Raw genomic sequence first — 17986 nt, forward strand, 5'->3', positions numbered from 1 at the left:
CCTTTTTGTAAATTTATTTTATAACTTACAGGGAGTGAAAACCCTAAAACCAACATCCAAGAAATGATAGACATAATGTCAACAAAAAATGAAGATATCTTAACACTTAAATGGACACTAATGTTTTAAACTTTGTATCATCTCTACTACCTACTACCACAGAAAACATGCAAAAACTGTTTAGTTAATTGCTGTAATGTCAAATATTTTATTCAGATGGGTGTAAATATTTGTTACAAAAAAGCTCATAAAAACAATTAAATCTTTTTTTAAGAACTGATGACATAAAAAATTATCTAGCAGATAATTTTTGTTTGCATTCCCTGATTTTATAATTTAAAAAAAAGTAGCAGACATTGCAAAAACAGCTCAGAGCTGAACCACTTCATCCGTTTATTAGTCAGTTGTTCAATCCAAGAAAGGTGTACTTATTTAAAAACACTCAGAATATATTAGGTGTTTATAAACAGCAGTGATCAGAAAAGGCAACACAACAAAGCAGACACTCGGTGCATACATACAGTATATACAACAACTTTGTGCTTTTATTTTCCCACAGCTGTCAGGGGCTGGTCAACTTGTAACATTACCAGCATCTTTCTTTAAGGTCAAAGGTTAACACAATAATGCATTATGGACATTTTTTTTTTAAACATAAACTTGCTTTTAGTCAAATGAGGTTAGTTAATTTTAAAATTAATCCATTTGATTTAATAGAACAAAGCTACATACATTATAAACAGACTGTATTCTGACCAAAAAAAGAAGAAATTCTGCCAGGCGAAATGAAAGATTAAAGGATAATTTGTCAATACCGTCACTATAAATGTGCATAAAGTAAAATAAAAGACAAAAATAAGCTACAGGTGAATTCCCTTCAGTTTTCCAATCAGGAAGTTGAGTTGAGTGCAGGGCTGAGTGATATGAGATGAAGTAACATGGGAGATTTCTCAGGCGTTGCTTCTTTCCTCTACAGTAAAAGTTTCCATTGGACCTTTGCTCAGGGCTTTAATGTCTTCCAGCAAACCGATGGGGGTCAAGATATGAGAAGAACCTGTATAAAGATAAAAAATATTCATTTTGAGTTCTCATTGGTACCAGCAGGGGGAGAATTAAGTCAAAAATAAACGAGGAACAATTAAGCAGGTCATAAAAAGCATGAAAGGGGATCTATTATGGAAAATTAATATTTTACATGTTTTTGTTTTTTCATTTGGGTCTCAAATGCTTTTGAAACAGGCCAAGCACTTAAAAATAAACACCCAGCTAGTTTTTGGCAATAAGTTAATGTTTGTTGGTGTCAAACTTTCAGAATGTAAAGTCACAAATTACTGCCTAGCAACTTCAACAAAGCCCAGCCCAGCAATGCAAGAGGAGCTCCAGCACATTTGGTCAGCTGGTCAAATTAAAAACTTTACCTTTTAAAGTTGCTTTTAGACATTAGGATGGTTAATGTATGTTAAAGCGGATCTATTATGGAAATTAAACATTTTACACATTTTTATTGTTCCACTTGGGTCTCACCTGTTCTAAAAACAGATCAAGAGCTTGAAAAAAAATCCTTCCTGCTGTTTTTTGGTGTCTGGAAAATGAACTGTTTCAAAACCTTTCAATTGTTAAGTCACAAAATCAATGGACGCTACACCATTACGTAGCAAACCCAAACCCAAGCCCATCCCAGTAACCTAGCAACCCGATTAGAGTTCCAGCACGTTTGGTCAGCTGGTATTACTGCTGTCTGTGCTGTACAATGGCTATTGGAAAAGACAAGTATTTTGATGATCTACTATTCAGAAACCACTTGCTGCCTTCTTGTTGGTTGTGTAGAAGGCTCCACTAATGCTTTTCAAAGATGTACAGTAGTATAATTGCACATCTGTTTGAGGTCATTTTCAGTGCGAAAGTAAACATAAAGTTTAGGGTTGTGGCTAACAGCAGCTTATTTGGTTTTAAAGTGACAAGAGGCCCTAAAACAGCTTATTTTAAGAATGACTTTGTGCTAAAAATGTAATGGACATGGTTCGTATCGCCCACTGACCTATCCTAGCCTGGTCAAGGAAGCACAATAGTCAACTACACAAACTGTAGTTGACTGAATGACAAAAACAGATAAACTCCAGAGAAATAAAGTTGTTTTCAAGAGGAATACTAACCTACGATGACCTCACAGGACTTCACCGCCTGGGTGACCTCGTAAGCGCAGCGCATCTCAGAGTAGGTGATGCCCCCAATAACAAAGATGATGAGGCGTGAACCGGTCCGGCGATCGTCCTGGGTGCTGGGTTTGTTCCTCTGGCGGGCGCTGAAGAACATGCATGTTAGGAAATTTAGGAGATCAAGCAAGAGAACAAGTCTATTCCAAAAACAAAAGAAAAGACATTTGGCCCTCAGTCCAGCCAAATAAAGCTTGTCTAGAGCCACAAATGTTACATGACTGATCATTTTTGAGAAATACCTACACTAGCTAATGTGCTGCCATTTTTAAAGAACCATAGTTTTGTTTTTTACTATTGTCAGTATAAGATAAAAGTTTTAAGGGTAAAACTTTGGTAAAAATCAATACATTTTCTTAAATGTAATGTTAATATTTGTGGAAACACACCAGTAGATTTCAATATAATGACAAGAAAAAATATCTAAATAATTATTTATACTTTTAATGTAGTTCTGTTCCATGAGAAGACTGAAAAACTGCTAAAACCTGAATTTATTTTTATGTCCTTATTTAAAAACATTAGTTGGGTACTTTATAATTTCTAGCCGAAGTTACTGAGCGCCACTGTGGGAGGTCCAAAAAACCCTAGAGTTACTTTTAAAGTAAAAATGCAAATCATCAGAATAAAAATAAATGTGAATTGAATCCCGGACAAGCCCCCAGTCGTTAACAACTTGGCTCATAGTTGGGAACAAAATAGGAGAATCCACAGACAAAACCTGGCTTACTCAAATTTATTTGTCAAAAAAACCATTCACTGTGAAAAGAAGAGATGATTATGTCAATAATAGGAAAAACATTACTAACCCAATCACCACATTAAACAAACATGCCAGACACAAAGCCCAGCATATTCAAAATGTGAAATAAAATGAGACTAAAATTGAAATACTTTTCACTGCTCCTGCCTTTGGAAACATTGAAAATCTTTTTAAATTAATGACCGTTAGGATGATAACTTGCCACCTCTGAGCCTGTAGGTGTTTAAAACTGGGTTTTTGTGGCATTAGTTTGCTAAATATCTCAACAATTTTACTTATTATGCATAATTTTTTTGATCTTGCTGTTTTGATGTTGAAATATTTGAATGATGAATATCAATCAGTTTTTCCTGATGCCCCACCTGACGGCGCCGGAGCCGTTCCAGGCAGCGGGACATTCTGATTGGTGCGGCCAGTCTCTGGAGTCCAGTTTGTTCTCCACAGCATCCTGAAAATAATATATATTTTTTTTTACATTATTTTCTGCAATCAGGACATAAATCTTCTCTGCAGCATACACAAAATAATTTTTATATCAAAAAACACAACCTGAGTAAATATATGAAGCAGTTTTCAAATTATTTTATTTTTCTAAGATAATAAAACTCTCCAGACCGACGTTAACTCATGATTTACTCCATTTACTCTAATGGTAGAAGACACAGTCTTAATTTCAGGGGGGGAATTTGTTTGAGAAATTTTGGTATTTTTTAATCAATTTATTGATGCTCTCATGTAACAAAAAATGAGAAAACTACAAAAATAACATTTCTATACCGTCAGTTTTTTTTAACATTAACAATGGAAATTTATCATAATGAGCTAAAATTCTTATGTAAAGAAATTTTTCACGATAAATGATGCAATAAATGCCGACTGCTACTACTTACCAAATAAAACCAGTCATTTTTAAACTTAATTATGTAAATTTAAGTACACAGGATCTGATCAGGATAATCTGATCAGCGGCCCTCAGGAAAACTACCAACAGAAACATGAGAGTCAAAGGGTGAATTTTGTGACAGATTACTGCTGGGGGATTTCTTGAACTCTCAGTTCCCCATTAATTTCTGCAGAGTGAAAAAATTTCAGAGATGATTCTTACTCTCCCTTTTTCTTTTTGCTTGACAGATTTCATAAATTAAAGGCAGGAAAAGCCTGGAAGCTGTGTGTCAGAGTGGATTTTTCTCTTTTTTTATACGCAGTGATGAGACCAACAGATGAAGCTGCCGACAGTTTGTTGTGTTAAATTTGACCTCTGACCTCCATCACGTCTTTGATGACTGGAGTCCATCTGGAAAGGTTGTACGTCTCTTCTTGGGATCGATCTTTTCGGTTTGGTTTGCGGGAGAAGAAACTGGCCTGAACAGAACAGAACTAAAATGAGCAACATGGTGGTTAAAGTGTGGCCCGGGGGCCATTTGGGGCCCCTGGGACAGTTCTGTGCGGCCCATAAATCCTTTTTGTAGGGTGACATTTTTCCTCAAAAATTAAAATACTTTAAAGGGGCAGCTTAATGTGTCTTCTGGGAACATAGCACAATCAAGTATGCTAACTTGTGTTATGAAAATGAGACAAATAACTTTTCAGCAAGATACCAGAGCTTATTTTAAGTCAATACTTCCTTACTATTGATGAAAAAGTACTTGATCCATTGGTACTTTTTCATCAGTGTTTAGGAATCATTGACTTAAAACAAGCTCCTACTTCTTTCTGAAAAGTTACTTGTAAATTAGTCTAGTGTTATTTTAGGAGAACTAAGATATTTGAATTAGAAAATAGACCAAAATATTTTTGTTTTTGCAGAGTGGCTCCTCTGTTAACCTCATAACATCTTAGCAGTGTCTCACTGAGTGGCAGCTCCTATAATGAGCTCAGCAGATTAACAGTTTCAGGTTTTTGCAAGTGTTTGCTAATTGTTGGTGGCTAGTCTGAAGGAGATGAGTGGGGGAGGAGCTGCACCTCGAAGGCGGGGCTAGGTCTAACCAGGCGTTTTGAACAGCTGGATGGTTGCCATGGAGATTAAAGGATTTCATGAAACATGCAAGAAAGAACCAAAGCAACACTAAAAATGTTCTTGCTTCATTTTCTGGCTTTTAGGAAATATAAAGAATTTTAATAATTTTATAAACCATAAAAGTTTTCCCATTTAACTTCAAACAGCGAGAAAATTTAGACTTTTTATTAGTTGTATGAAAATATCTGTTTTTAACTTTAAAAAACATTTTCCAAATTCAGGCTTTTAATCAAATGTTACAAAAATTGCTGTTTGAATAAGAAGCACTTTCAAGGACGTTATGCAGGGATCCAGCACTTTCCTAATTGAAACTCAAGCACTTTCAAGCACCTGTATGAACCTTAAAATTACAGGTTCTGAGCTCCAAGCAGAATAAAAACATCATTTTCTATTTTTAAATCACAGCTTAGAGTGAAAGGATAAAACTTCCTCACATACCGTCGTGATGATGGGGACGCCCAGCTCTTTCCAGTTCAGGATAAACTCTCGTTCGTCCTCGATTTTAACGTGCTGGATAAATTTGTTCAGGTTCTCATCTGTCGTTCCTGTTCACACACAACAAAGCAGAATCAATGAAACATCGATTCAACATTTTACTTAGTTTTAGAAAACAGACAGGGCTGTTTTAATTCACTGCAGTCAATGGAGGCTGGGCTTTGCAGGGTGAGATGAATGTTTTACCGCTCAGGCTGAAGATGTAGAGCAGCACGGCTCTGATCTTGTCATGTTTGCTGAACGGGTTGAGCAGCACCGGCAGCAGAGTCCTCATCGGGTCCTTCACCTTTGTCCCATCCGCATCAGCACCAACAGCCAGGTCCTGCACAAGAAACACAAACATTTAACCTCCTAAAAATACAAATATTATCCAACAGGATAAAACTGAAGGTGCGTGGGCCAAATCTGGCACACTGTAGCTTCTTAAGTGGTCCTCTGGACACCACAGGGACATGATAAAATATCATTATTTTATTAAAATATTTTATCAAATCAAATCAGTTTTTATCCGTTTCCTGCCAAATTACATCAATCAGTCTCTCCAGTTTTTCACGATTCTATGATTTACTTATTTTAGGGATGCACAATATATCTGCACTAACACTGGTATCATCCGATATTTGTCATTTTTTAACATAACGGTATCAAAACAAAAAATAAAACCGGGGCGATATGAACAATCAATATTTAATGCCGTCTGCTTCTGGTACTTGTTTGATCCAAAAATGCCAAAACGGTAGAGAAATATATAAAGTATTGGTAAATATCAGTTCCTGGCAATAACAGCAATATTCACATCAGCTAAAGGTACAAATTTGTATATTGATGCATCCCTAATTTATTTAATTTTCCACTTGGATCAATAAAGTAGTTTTGAATTTGACTGCATTTTCCTGTGCCAATTTATTATTGTGACTTTATTGCAAGTTTTGTGCAAAAATGTTCAAAAACATTGTGTTAAAGTGATACTAACTCCAACCTGCAGGTGGCAGTATTTCTTACTTCTACTCCACAGCTGCCTCAATATTATTTGATATCAAGTTAAAGTATGTGATTGATGCAGCGAGTAACAAAAAGTCACATTTCCTCCAACATTTCTTGGTGCCAATAATTAAAATTGGCACCAGAAAACGAGTGATTCTGATTACAAAAATTCATAAAACAATTACAGAATTCTGTAGGGGCTGAACAGTGTGAAAAGATGTTCAGTATTTAATTTTAATAATCAATTGCAGACATGGGTAATTATTATTATTTTAATTTTGTTAATGGGTTTTATCATCACATTCTGGCCCTTTAAGAACATTCATGATCTTGGTATTTTTCAAAATAAAAATGAGTTTGACAAACCCTGCTCTACAACAAGTGTTCTAGAGAAAAATGAGGAAAGACTAAATGGCCGGGTAATTTCCCACACAAGTATAATGTAAGAGAATATTTTGAAACATAATTTCACAAAAACCACAGGCGAAATTCAGGAACAGAAACAAAAAACCAACTCAAACACGTCTGTGGAAACGTGCCACCAAGAAAAGAAAAGGAAGAGAAGATTTTGTCTTTCAATTCTATGCAAACCACAGGATAATAAAAATACAATCATAAAAAAAATTTAAATTAGAAAAAAAAAAACTTTAGTATAGTTTTTGACACTTTCCACTTCCCTAATTTCCAACCAATCCTATGGATTTTCACTAACAGGCTATTTCCCCCCCCAATATTCACAATTGCTAAAAGAAAAAAAACATCTTCTAGAAAACAAATGAATTAATGAAGTGGAAAAAATATTTATATAAACTTAATTCACACTAAAATACCCAAGAAAACCTGCAAAACCAAATGATCAAAAAGTAGGGTTGAGCCTTTATCATATCGTAAATCATTTATCATGAAAGATTCTTCATAAGATTGATTGATTGTTGTCACAATAAATTCCAAAATAATTCTCTCTATATTGTCTATTTTAATTTTCTCTACTTTTTTCGATGACAGCATCAATAAATACCAGTAAATTTGATTAAATGAAGTCTCCATATTCAGGTTAATGATACCAGTCGTACTTCTGCAAGTATATGTCTTCCAATTTCTAGATAAAACTTCAGCATAATTTCAAAATCAACCACAGTAAGTCCAGACAGACCTGCTCAGCTTTGCAGAGTTTCTCCACATTGTTTGAGAAATGCTTCATGCAGTCCTCAGCCAACTGCAGGTGAATCGTTTTCTAGTTGGGATCAAAACAACAGTTTTTATTTATTATTCTGAGATTCATTTATCATTACTTGTCCTTTGTATTTACAGCCACATCATGAATGAAATAAAGTTCTCATACCTCAGTGAGCTGCTTACGGAATGAGGGCATCTTCTTCATCATTTGTGCCAAGTTGCTTATTGTGATCTGAAAGGATTACATAAAGTTTCAATTAGAAAATGACACCATCCCTGTTTAGTCTGCTTTAATCAAATTTTGGTTTTATTAATTAACCAAACCTTAGTTTGATTAAATAACTCTAGCTTAGAAAGTTTGGTTCGTTTGGGGAGTCGGGAATCAAACTGATGCAAACCAAAACTACAGTGATCTCTTAAGCGGTTTGAATGCATATATGAACGCCAAGCAGACCGGAGACCGCTCTAAAAGCGGACTACGATGCAGGGCATTCTGGGTAAATACAACCAAAACAAATGTGCTAGTCTAGCGCTAGGAGCAGAAATGGCTCGTGGTAGGTGCTCCAGCTCTTTACCTTCCCATCAGGCTGTTTCTTGCTGGCGGATATTTCCTTCACCATCTTAGGGATCTGTCTATAACAAGGCAAAAACACAGAGAAGAAATAAATAAGGAGAACCAGATCATGATAAGCTGAATGTTGGGGAAACTTACTCTGAAACCTCGGCGATGTGATGGTGCCGTAGCTTCACCCACAGCATGTCATCCTCGTTCAGCAAGGCGTGCTTCTCCGAGCCGTCTTTGGACTTGTACCTGCATAAGTTCATCCACATAACTGCATTTAGCTGTCTGCAACAAGCTGAGAGTCAGGTGGAGCTGGAGTGAGGTGCAGGTTTACCTGTAGGTGTCGTTCTGGATATCAATGAGGTCATAGGCCATGGCCTGGTAGGTGAGCTCATGGAGGATGGGGCTTACGGGGTCAAAACCTCTTTCTACTATCAGCAGCTGGGCCTGCGTCTTCTCCTGCCGGCAGAGGGAAAGTCGTTCATTAAAGATGACCCGTTATGCATCGTTGAACAGGTTAGGAAATCTCTATTCAAAACGTTATTTTACACAAAATCAGCCTTTGACAGATTTCAATCTGCTCAGTTCTGCCTCAATGCTTACACTCTCGCTTGAAAATGGCTACAAACAGATATGCGATTACACAACCGTACATCTTTGAAAAGCCTTAGTAGAGCCTCCTCCACAACCAACAAGAATGCAGCAAGTGGATCCAGCAGCCATTTTCCAGCGCATACATAGGTTCCACATGGGTTGCTAGGTAACAGGGCAGGGCTCATCTGGGGTTGCTAGGCAACACCGCAGTGCCCATATGATGCGAGTTGATAATCAGGAGGTTTTTGAAACTTTAACTTTTTGTCAAAACACAGCTGAATGTTTTTTTGTTGTTGTTGTTCTTAAGCATTTAGGCCGTTTATAGAAGCCCAAATGGAAGTACAAAATGTGCAAAATGTGAATTTTTGCATAATAGTACGCCTTTAAAGCACCTGATTTACTTGTAAAAACAGTTTAATGTTTGGTAACAATGCAGGTTTTAATCCCCAAATTTCTGGGAAAACAGCTTTAGGCAAAGGAATAAATGTTACAGATGGGCGTGAAAAAGAAGACTTAGATTTACTCCCAAGGCCAAGACCTGGTTTAGTTTCTGTTCTTCTTTGTTCAGCAGACGTCTCACCTTTTTCTTCCCACTGTCGTCCAACTCGTAGTGCCTGGCCAGCTTGTTGTCCACCAGCTCTGCTAGAGTCTTGGCGTTCTGCATGTTGTTGTCTCTAGATACAAGACATATTGTTATACGCAGGAGTCGCATACGAGACGTAAACAAGATAAAAAGTTATTAGTTAGCCTGGCAGCTACTTGATATAAAAAGACTTTACTGAGACCTTTTTCAAAAGACGTTTAGAAATAAGTTGTTTCTCACTTATTTCTAAGACTGTCAGAAAAGATGGTCAACTGCTAAAAATGGTAATTTCTTTTCAAGAATAGCACTGACAAGTAAACAAGACATTTGAAATAACAACAAAACACTTCTCTTGTCCAGCAGTCATTGTGCAGCGCATAAAGCGGTAAAACCAGCTAACCGAAGCCGGAGTTCCGCTTAGGTTGCTAGGTAACAGGGCTGGGCTTAGCTGGCGTTGCTAGGTAACGGCAACTCCAGCAGGACAGTTCAAATCAACACATTTTTAGGAATTTTATTTTATTTTTTGCTTTGAAAATCCTTTTCTTATCCTTATAAAATGTGGAATATATAAAGTGTCGCAGCGTTCTAAGTTTCAAAACCAAAATTTTTCAAGAACGGTCAGGGTGGTGTGACCAAACATGTGGTTTGGTTTTTTATCGGACTTCCAACTTTATCATTTGAAAAAAATATATGTGCTTTATTTCTTGCAAAAATATACACAAAATAATAACTAAAATCTCTTACAACTTAGATGGAGATGAAAGTTAACTTAATGTGATGTTCAAAAGGTGGTCAAAACCACCATCACACCAAACATTAGCCAAACTAAAGGCATCCACCCCCTGGTGTGTCCTTAATCACTTAAATTAGTGGGAAGGCCTAAAACTTATCAAAGTGATCTAAACAATACCAAATATAAAAAATTATTACAGATTTTGGCTCCACACAAAGTGAAGTATATCCCAACTGCCCAAAGAAAAACTAAATGGATGGAACTTAACAATTACAAAAATTCAAAATAAGTGGCCACAACACAAAGTACTGAAATACTTTTCATGTTTCTTACCGACCTGGAAATGATTAAAACTTTCCAGCAACTCAGAAAACATTCCTTTAACGGGAAGAATTCATAACAAAACAAGTGATGTCTATTAGAACCGGCAACAGTTTGGGACAAGAGAAGAAGTTGTGCTTGGGGGCTGAGATGTGCTGTAACCTAAGCAGAGAAAGCGACTCTTCTCTGCTTACTTCTTGTATCTGACCCCCGGGTATTCATTCAGGGTGGCACACAGGGTCACGAGCTGGTCTGCCAGAGTCTCCAATGTCTTGCTTTTGTCCTGACTGTGAGGACTGTAGATTCTCCGGAAAGCCCCCGGATCGTCACATGTGAACACCTGGAAACCACGCAGGAGCAAATTAGGATCAGGTGGAATATAAATGAAGAGATGTTTATTTTTTTCAGATATTCAAATGTTAAAAAGGGAAGCTCATTATTTTAGATTCATTACACAGATTCAGTCATTCATGTCCGATAATTTTGATAATTATGCTAAGCTTGTAACTATAAGCAATAAAGCAATTAATCACATGATAAATTAAGTTGAGTCCAGAAATGTTTATTTAGACCGCAGTCATTAAAGAGATGCTATCATTGGAAAGCTTTTCCGTTTTGAAGTAGTTAGTTTGCACTACCTGCCCCTTTTGCCTGTTTTCCTTGTCGAAGTTGAATTATTAATATTTTTTACAGCAATTTTGGCTAAAGAGATTCATGTTCTTTTTTAATAATTGTTGTTTTGTTTATTTTGGGTCTTTAGAATGTTTTCCAGTGTTCAATGTTCTTTAGGAATTTACGTTTTTATTTATTTTTGTGAGGTTATACTTGCATAAATATCCCAATATCATTATTATATTAATTGAGAATTGTCTGAAAATTATAATGCTATCGTTTATTGATATAAATTCTGGAACAATTTATTGTTCAGTAAAACTAGTTATCATGGCAGGTCTAATTACATCTAATGACAACCAGTTTTTTATTTTTCTTATTTCAGTAATTCAAGAAAACCACCATTTTCTGTTTATTCAGTCAGTACTTAATGTAGCCAATAAAAATAATTATATGTTTCTTATCAATTCAGAATGTAATGAAAAATGCATCCCTTTGTGTTATGGAGAGACGCTCGTGACAACAGAAAACTCATGTTTTCAAGAAAATGGCGGCTTATCATTTAATCGACTGATAAGAGCAGTCGACTCATTAATTGGTAATATGCATTACCAAATGCAACAGTTGTAGTCTATAATCCTTGAATGTTGAATAGGTTTTGTTTGAAAAGAGTTTTATTTTTAAGTCACACTTTTTTCTTCCACTCAACTTCTCACTAATGCAGCTGTCTGACAGCCAGTGACCTGTTCCCAACTAGGGTAACAAGTAAGCTAAGAAGTTTAAGTTTTGTATTTGCTGCAAGTCATTTAAATCAGTGGTCCCCAACCCCCGGTCCGTGGACCGGTCCGTGGACCAATTGGTACTGGGCCACGCAAGAAATAATTAAATATTTCCGTTTTATGTATTATAAAAGTCTGGAGGATCTTTTATTATGAAAATCCTTTAACCGGATTCTCTCAGTTACTTGCGCGCCAACGCTGAGCCACAAACAGAAAAATGAGTAAGAAACGGATCAGATGTCTTTGGCCGCTCTATTTGCTGCACTATGATTTGGAGGTGACTATGTTTTTTTATAGTTAACATTTTAACTGAATAAACATAAACGTATATAATAATGACCTTTACATACAATAATAAACATTTCCACATATTATATCCGATATCCACCAGACTCTCAGTTGCGCGATATCAATCAATCAATCAAATTTTATTTGTATAGCACATTTCAGCAGCAGGGCATTTCAAGGTGCTTTACATAATTAAAGAAAAAAATATAATAAAATAAAAAATAAGAACAATATGTCAGATGTGTCAGCTGTTTGGGATTCCCCTCTGTTCTTACGTCACCGCGCTTTCTGATTGGCTGCCTGTCACATTCAGCAGGTTGTGTTCTTGTTCCCAGTCAGGGAAAACCCCACAGGCTGCGATAAAAGGGCCAAATTGGGCATATTCAAGATTTATCGGGAACACCAACATGTAGAAGCCTTATCTGACGGTTTACCGCCTCTGGGCCGCAGCAAAAATTTCCAAGTCTTGACCGGTCCGCGACAATAAAAAGGTTGGGGACCACTGATTTAAATGATTAGAAACTTTGACAGCATTCTGGTTCGTTTTAAGTTCTAAAATCAGATTAAAACACAGAAATGGTAACAGAAAGCAGACAGGAAACCTAAATGCAGAGACATTCCTTTCATTATTAAAAAGCAGGAAGCACACAAGGTTACTACATCATAACTTTAAGCAACCAACACCCATAAAAGTTTCCCTCAGAGGATTAAAATGTGTCCTTCTCTGCATTATCTAAAAACTTTGCAACCTGAGAAAAAGAAACCCCTAAGAATAAAAAGAGGAACCAATTATTAAAATTATTATGAAAGTAAACTGAAACCATTTACCTGTGCTTCTTGTGGTAAGAAGGAAATGTTTATTTCCTTGCAGACCCGTATGTGCTTTGCACAGGAACTCTTCATCTTGTTGAAGAGGTCATCTGGACAGTCTGTGGAAACCAAACAAAACCGTCAGCTTCCATCCTGACATCCAGAAACATCTTTTTATATAATCTACAGGTTACTTACAGTCTGTAAAATAAACATAAGCTGATTTGTATTTAGGTTTGGACTTGAAGTCAGCTATAAAGGCATCCACACACTGAAAACAAGAAAGTTTTAGTCAAAATTCTTTAATAATAAAAGTTTATGCCGTTATATTAGCGTTATTACGGTAAACCTTGGAGGTTGGTGTCATGAAGTAGATGGCCTTCATTTCAAGAACAGGCTCCCTGCTTTTGAACAGATCCTCCACAACTAAACAGAGAGGACATTAACGTCAGAAAAATGCACCAAACAACATCATGTGTTTCAAACCCAGGGCGCGGGGGCCAAATCTGCACCGCCACAGCTTCTTATGTGGCCCTCTAGACTCCAGAGGAGCGGAAACCTTCAACATAACATTTATATGGTAAAATATTATTTTATCAATCAAATCAAAGCAGTTTTTATCTGCATGCTGGCAAATTACATCAATCAGTTTCTCCAGTTTTTTGCAATTCTGCAATAAAAATCAAATTATTTTTTGTTATTCTTGGAGGGACTGATCAATGTGAAAAGAAATTCTGTTATATTTCATTTAAAAAACTTATTGAGTGCAGACAAAGCTATTTATTAATATTTTAACAGGTTTTCTCTCCAGCTCTTGGTGAAGGTGGGAGTTTTTTTCTCTGCTCCGTCACTAACCTTAATTTACAACAGTTTTAGATCTAAAAACAGTTGGATCTAAAACTGTTTTTAGATCAGCTTTTGCCCTGCTTGCTCTGTTTTTGTGCTGCTTTTCTGGAGCCTTTCTTTGCACATCCTCCGAATCTACAAATTATGGATCTGGTCAACTTGTCTCTCAGTGCAATTCATAATCCTGATTAATTATCTCCTGGACAACAAAGTCTGACTGCAAACATTGTGACCTACTTGTTATTCTCTCCTCCATCAGGTCTGACATTTTGCAGCATGATGACAGAAGCTTGGTGGTGAATGGGTCTAAAATCAGAATCTGAACAGAAATTCAAAACAACCAGTAAACACCAATTCTGGCCTAAATTACTGTTGCACAGTCAAGCCTAAAAGTTTGTTTTGAGTCATAACAGATGGAAAATTTCTGCTCCTACCTTCCATACTTCAGATTTTTTGCAGTCTGCAATTATTGTATCTTTTATTCCTGGAGAGACACAGAATATCAGTTGTCACACAAAATCAAAAGTCAACTCAAAAGCCAACATGCTGAGTACAAAACTCCAGTTGGTAAATTATGGCAACATTTAGTCAACAGTATGTACAATCAATAATTATGATCTAAACAAATAATGTGGCATTTACCTAATCTAAAATATGTAATTTTTAATGTTAAAAACCTCATCCTACTCAGTTGCTTATTTCTTTTTAATCTGAGTATTAATTACTATTTGTATTAATTATTTTTGTTACTGTTCATTTGCCCTCTTTTATATGGTGTCCTATTATATTTGTATATATTTTGTTTACCTTTGTGTGATTCTGAATTATTTAATTTGCATTCACTTTGCTCAATCAAAAACTTTTACTCCATCACTAAAAAGAGATTGAAGCATATAATTTAAGACTGAATTAGCATTTTAACATTAGATTATGCTCTTCAAAGTAAAGGTACTATGTAAACAGATCAACAGACTTTGTGTTTTTTATGTAAAGCACTTTTAATGCCTTGTTGCTGAAATGTGTTATACAAATAAAATTTGATTGATTGGCTGAATGAATACAACAACAAACTCTTCCCGTTCTCCATTAAGCTCCATTATTAACCAAAATTGGTTGGATATTCATTCAACTTCACGGGAAGTTAGGAGGAGAAAAGGAAATGATTGTTTCAACGCTGTCAGACATATATCCAACAAACATTGCTTTTCCAAACGCTTACAACAGTTTTATAAATAAAGAAACTCGCTAATCTCAGCCATCTAGCTTTGTTATCACAACGTGCTAATCTTTAATCGGAGCAAACTTGTGAAGGTGACAGCAGTTTGTCTCAGTCAGTCGTGGTTTTTCTTAGGGAATAAGGTGGGGCTCCAAGCTATACACAAAATGACTTTACGGTCGCTACTCTTAGACAAAAGTCGGATAATTAACCAGCACAATTATCGAGTCAAGTTTACGTAAAGTATAAATGCATAAAAACAGTAGGGAAACTTACTTTTCCAAACTATTCGCTTAAGCCCGTGATCCGAGACTGCTGCCATCTTGTTTTCCTCTTTTTTTTTTTTTTTCCACTATTGCGCCTCTTTTTCCGGTCTGTTTGACGCACGCTAGATTGCGTCACAAAGGGCGCGACAGGGTGATTGTAGTTTTTTTAAATTGAACCTGAAGACGCCCTTTCATATTTTTTGTGCTGCTGACAGATAGGTAAATAAGAAAGTAAATAAATAAACATCTACTTACGTAATGAGAAAATTTATATTTTGTGAAAATACGGATAAGAAACTATTACTAATACTAATAAAGGTATTTTCTAAAATATCAAATTTTAAAGAATAAATTGAAGATGCTAAAATGAAAGGATTTAAGAAATAAAAACAAAAGAATATTAATAACAATAATTATTTATATTATACATTTGTATATTTATTTCCATGATATAATAAGCCCAATATATTCCAATAATTCCTTATGCATAATCGTAAGCATAAGGAAATAATTGTAAGCAATTGTAGAAAATAAATGTTTTCCGCAAAAAGCATGCGTAAATTATTTGCAAAGCAATTTGCAAGTAGCAAAGCAAATAACTGTTTCACCATGCAGTGTTTCTTTTTTATTATTTGTTTTATAGTAAATATATAATAATGGCACTTTAAGCTGCAATGAAATCTATCTTCTTTAAACATTGTAAGTGAATACATTTCACTTATAATGTGGAAAAAGCTCAGACATTTCGCTGAAAAGTTACTTTCTTTTTTGCAACGTACATAAAAGTCACAACTGATGACTGTCCTTTAAACCCAGCGTAACTGCACGGGCACCCGCCGTTACTTAGCAACCCCAGCGCAGACCATCACCTAGCAACCCCAGCAGAGCTCCGCCTGGCGGGCCACTGTACTTTGTTATGATTGGACCTTTGCCTCAAAGAGGGAGGAGCTGAATCCAGACGTATTAATAAGAACAAACACTTTATATTTTAAGGATCAGTTGAAGATATCAGGGAGGAATGTGGATGAATCAAAAAGAGGCATAAGGTGAAAAGGAAGAGCTTCAAGAAACAAATCAAGAATGGGCGGTATGAAGTGGCTGGTGTTTTTGGTCTTTCTCAACATATATTCACAGGTAATCTGAAGCAATTTTACTAATTAGCGACAGACTCCTCTTGTTACCACTTTACAATAAGACTTTACTTATAGATGGCTAATAAATGTTATTTATTTATCTCTAAACTCTTTCTAAATAATTAGTAATTGTTTATTATACATTAATTAAGGGTGAGAAGGAGACAAAATATAAGTTTCTAATCAAATAGAGAACCAAGTCTGCTCACCTATTTATTTTATCCAGAGTTGTTACATTACACCTTATAAACAGAATAAGCATTTGTGGACTTAATTTTGTAGCCTTGTCACCTTGAATTAATGCATAATAAACAGTTAGTAATTATTAATTAACTGTTTAGCAGAGTTGTGTAATAGCTAGATAGATTTGCTCAATTACATTTACTTGAGTAACTTTTTTGAAAAAAAAAACTTTTATGAGTATTTTTACTACACTGTACTTTGTATTTTTGCTTAAATAATTTTTAATGACGTAAGGCTACTTTACTTGGGTAAAATGTCTGTATTCTTTACTGACTGAATGAAAAACAAATGTTTTAACCAAAGATTCACCAGACATAGACACACACCTGCAGTTTTTGTTAAAGTTTCACAACTTTAATATTGATTTGAAAAAAAATTATTTTGCCTGATTTTGTTATTTTTTTGTTACTTATATGAATTATTATAATTTTCGTCTGTAAAATACCAAAATTATAAAAAAATATTTGAAGTAGAGCAACTCTTGAGTTTTTTTCTTACTTGAATTTTTGGGTACTCTACCCACTGCTGGTATTTATAGATGAATTAATAGCATATCTATAAACTAAATATTATCCATCTATGAGGGGAGCCTTATTATTAAGTGGTACCCTTCTTTTTAACTTAGGCAAAAAGTATTAATGGCATTTTTTTTCCTCCTATAAATTTGCAGGCAGCAGCACAATCAGGTACTGTTTGTTGTCCTATCAGGATAATAATGCATTTTTTTTTTTTATCACAGCATTCAAACACACAATAATGTGTTATTTTTCTCATCAGGCATCCAGGTGTCTGTGTTCTCCACCACATCCAAGACCGTGATTCTCAGATGGAGCAGTTATTCCGGAGCTGCTTCATACAAAGTATCTGCTGCCCTGTCAAGCTCACCCAACGATCCCATCGCTTTCGTCATGTTTGGTCCAAATACGGTGATGGGCTCCATCAGTTCCCTGTCCCAAGGTGTAGCCTACACCTTTACTGTTGAAGCATTGAGTGCAAACCAGACTGTACTGAGCTCAGCATCAACCAAAACATCAACAGGTGAGCAAAATGTAGTCAATTTTCAGCAAAGTGTGAAAAAATAATTGTTTAAAAAGTGTGAATGTGACTCAGGGAACATTTCTGAAACTTACAACAAGGTTCATAATCTTCATACCCAAAAATTGAACTAAAGTCAGAGTAGCTACGGTAACATATTTTTACTTAAGTAAAAACAATAAAGTATTTGGTAAAAAGTCTAAGGAAGTGACCAGACTAATTTCTCATTATCTAGAACAGGGGTGTCAAACTCAATTTCCCCGAGGGCCACTTCAGCATATTGGCCCCCCTCAACGGGCCACATTGACGGTACAAAT

At 35.7% G+C, this 17986-nt stretch overlaps 2 protein-coding genes across 4 annotated transcripts in view; one reads left to right on the top strand and one right to left on the bottom strand.

The window, feature by feature from the left end:
- Positions 1-369: 369 nt before the first annotated feature.
- LOC103155252 (syntaxin-binding protein 3) lies at positions 370-15381 on the bottom strand. Its single transcript, XM_007576885.2, has 19 exons — positions 15269-15381; positions 14211-14260; positions 14014-14095; positions 13280-13356; positions 13129-13201; positions 12949-13049; positions 10636-10781; positions 9385-9478; positions 8545-8669; positions 8361-8459; positions 8224-8281; positions 7815-7880; positions 7626-7706; positions 5675-5810; positions 5432-5538; positions 4240-4338; positions 3339-3424; positions 2154-2302; positions 370-1054 (listed from the first exon to the last, which is right to left on the bottom strand). Exons 1-19 carry the CDS (start codon positions 15312-15314, stop codon positions 951-953), a joined length of 1779 nt encoding a protein of 592 aa, XP_007576947.1. The 5' UTR covers positions 15315-15381; the 3' UTR covers positions 370-950.
- An 868-nt stretch (positions 15382-16249) lies between these two features.
- The window catches only part of LOC103155253 (fibronectin type III domain-containing protein 7-like), a 16123-nt gene continuing 14386 nt past the window's right edge, over positions 16250-17986 (top strand). For all 3 annotated transcript variants that reach the window (XM_007576886.2, XM_016663409.1, XM_016663410.1), the window contains exons 1-3: positions 16250-16392; positions 17305-17320; positions 17412-17672. In XM_007576886.2, the coding sequence (XP_007576948.1) occupies positions 16339-16392; positions 17305-17320; positions 17412-17672 (331 nt within the window). In that variant the 5' untranslated portion in view covers positions 16250-16338. The remainder of the gene's footprint in view (positions 16393-17304; positions 17321-17411; positions 17673-17986) is intronic.

This window comes from Poecilia formosa, unplaced genomic scaffold, assembly GCF_000485575.1.
Source record: "Poecilia formosa unplaced genomic scaffold, Poecilia_formosa-5.1.2 Scaffold419, whole genome shotgun sequence".
NCBI classification, from domain to species: domain Eukaryota; kingdom Metazoa; phylum Chordata; class Actinopteri; order Cyprinodontiformes; family Poeciliidae; genus Poecilia; species Poecilia formosa.

Bases quoted from the DNA above. Each gene is read 5' to 3' on its own strand.
- LOC103155252 (XM_007576885.2), bottom strand. From the start codon at position 15,314: ATGGCAGCAGTCTCGGATCACGGGCTTAAGCGAATAGTTTGGAAAA. The intron at 7,881-8,223 runs GTAAAGAGCTGG...TAATCCTTTCAG, and splicing joins AGAAACAGCCTGATGGGAAG to ATCACAATAAGCAACTTGGC. The intron at 4,339-5,431 runs GTATGTGAGGAA...TGTTCTGTTCAG, and splicing joins GCGTCCCCATCATCACGACG to GCCAGTTTCTTCTCCCGCAA.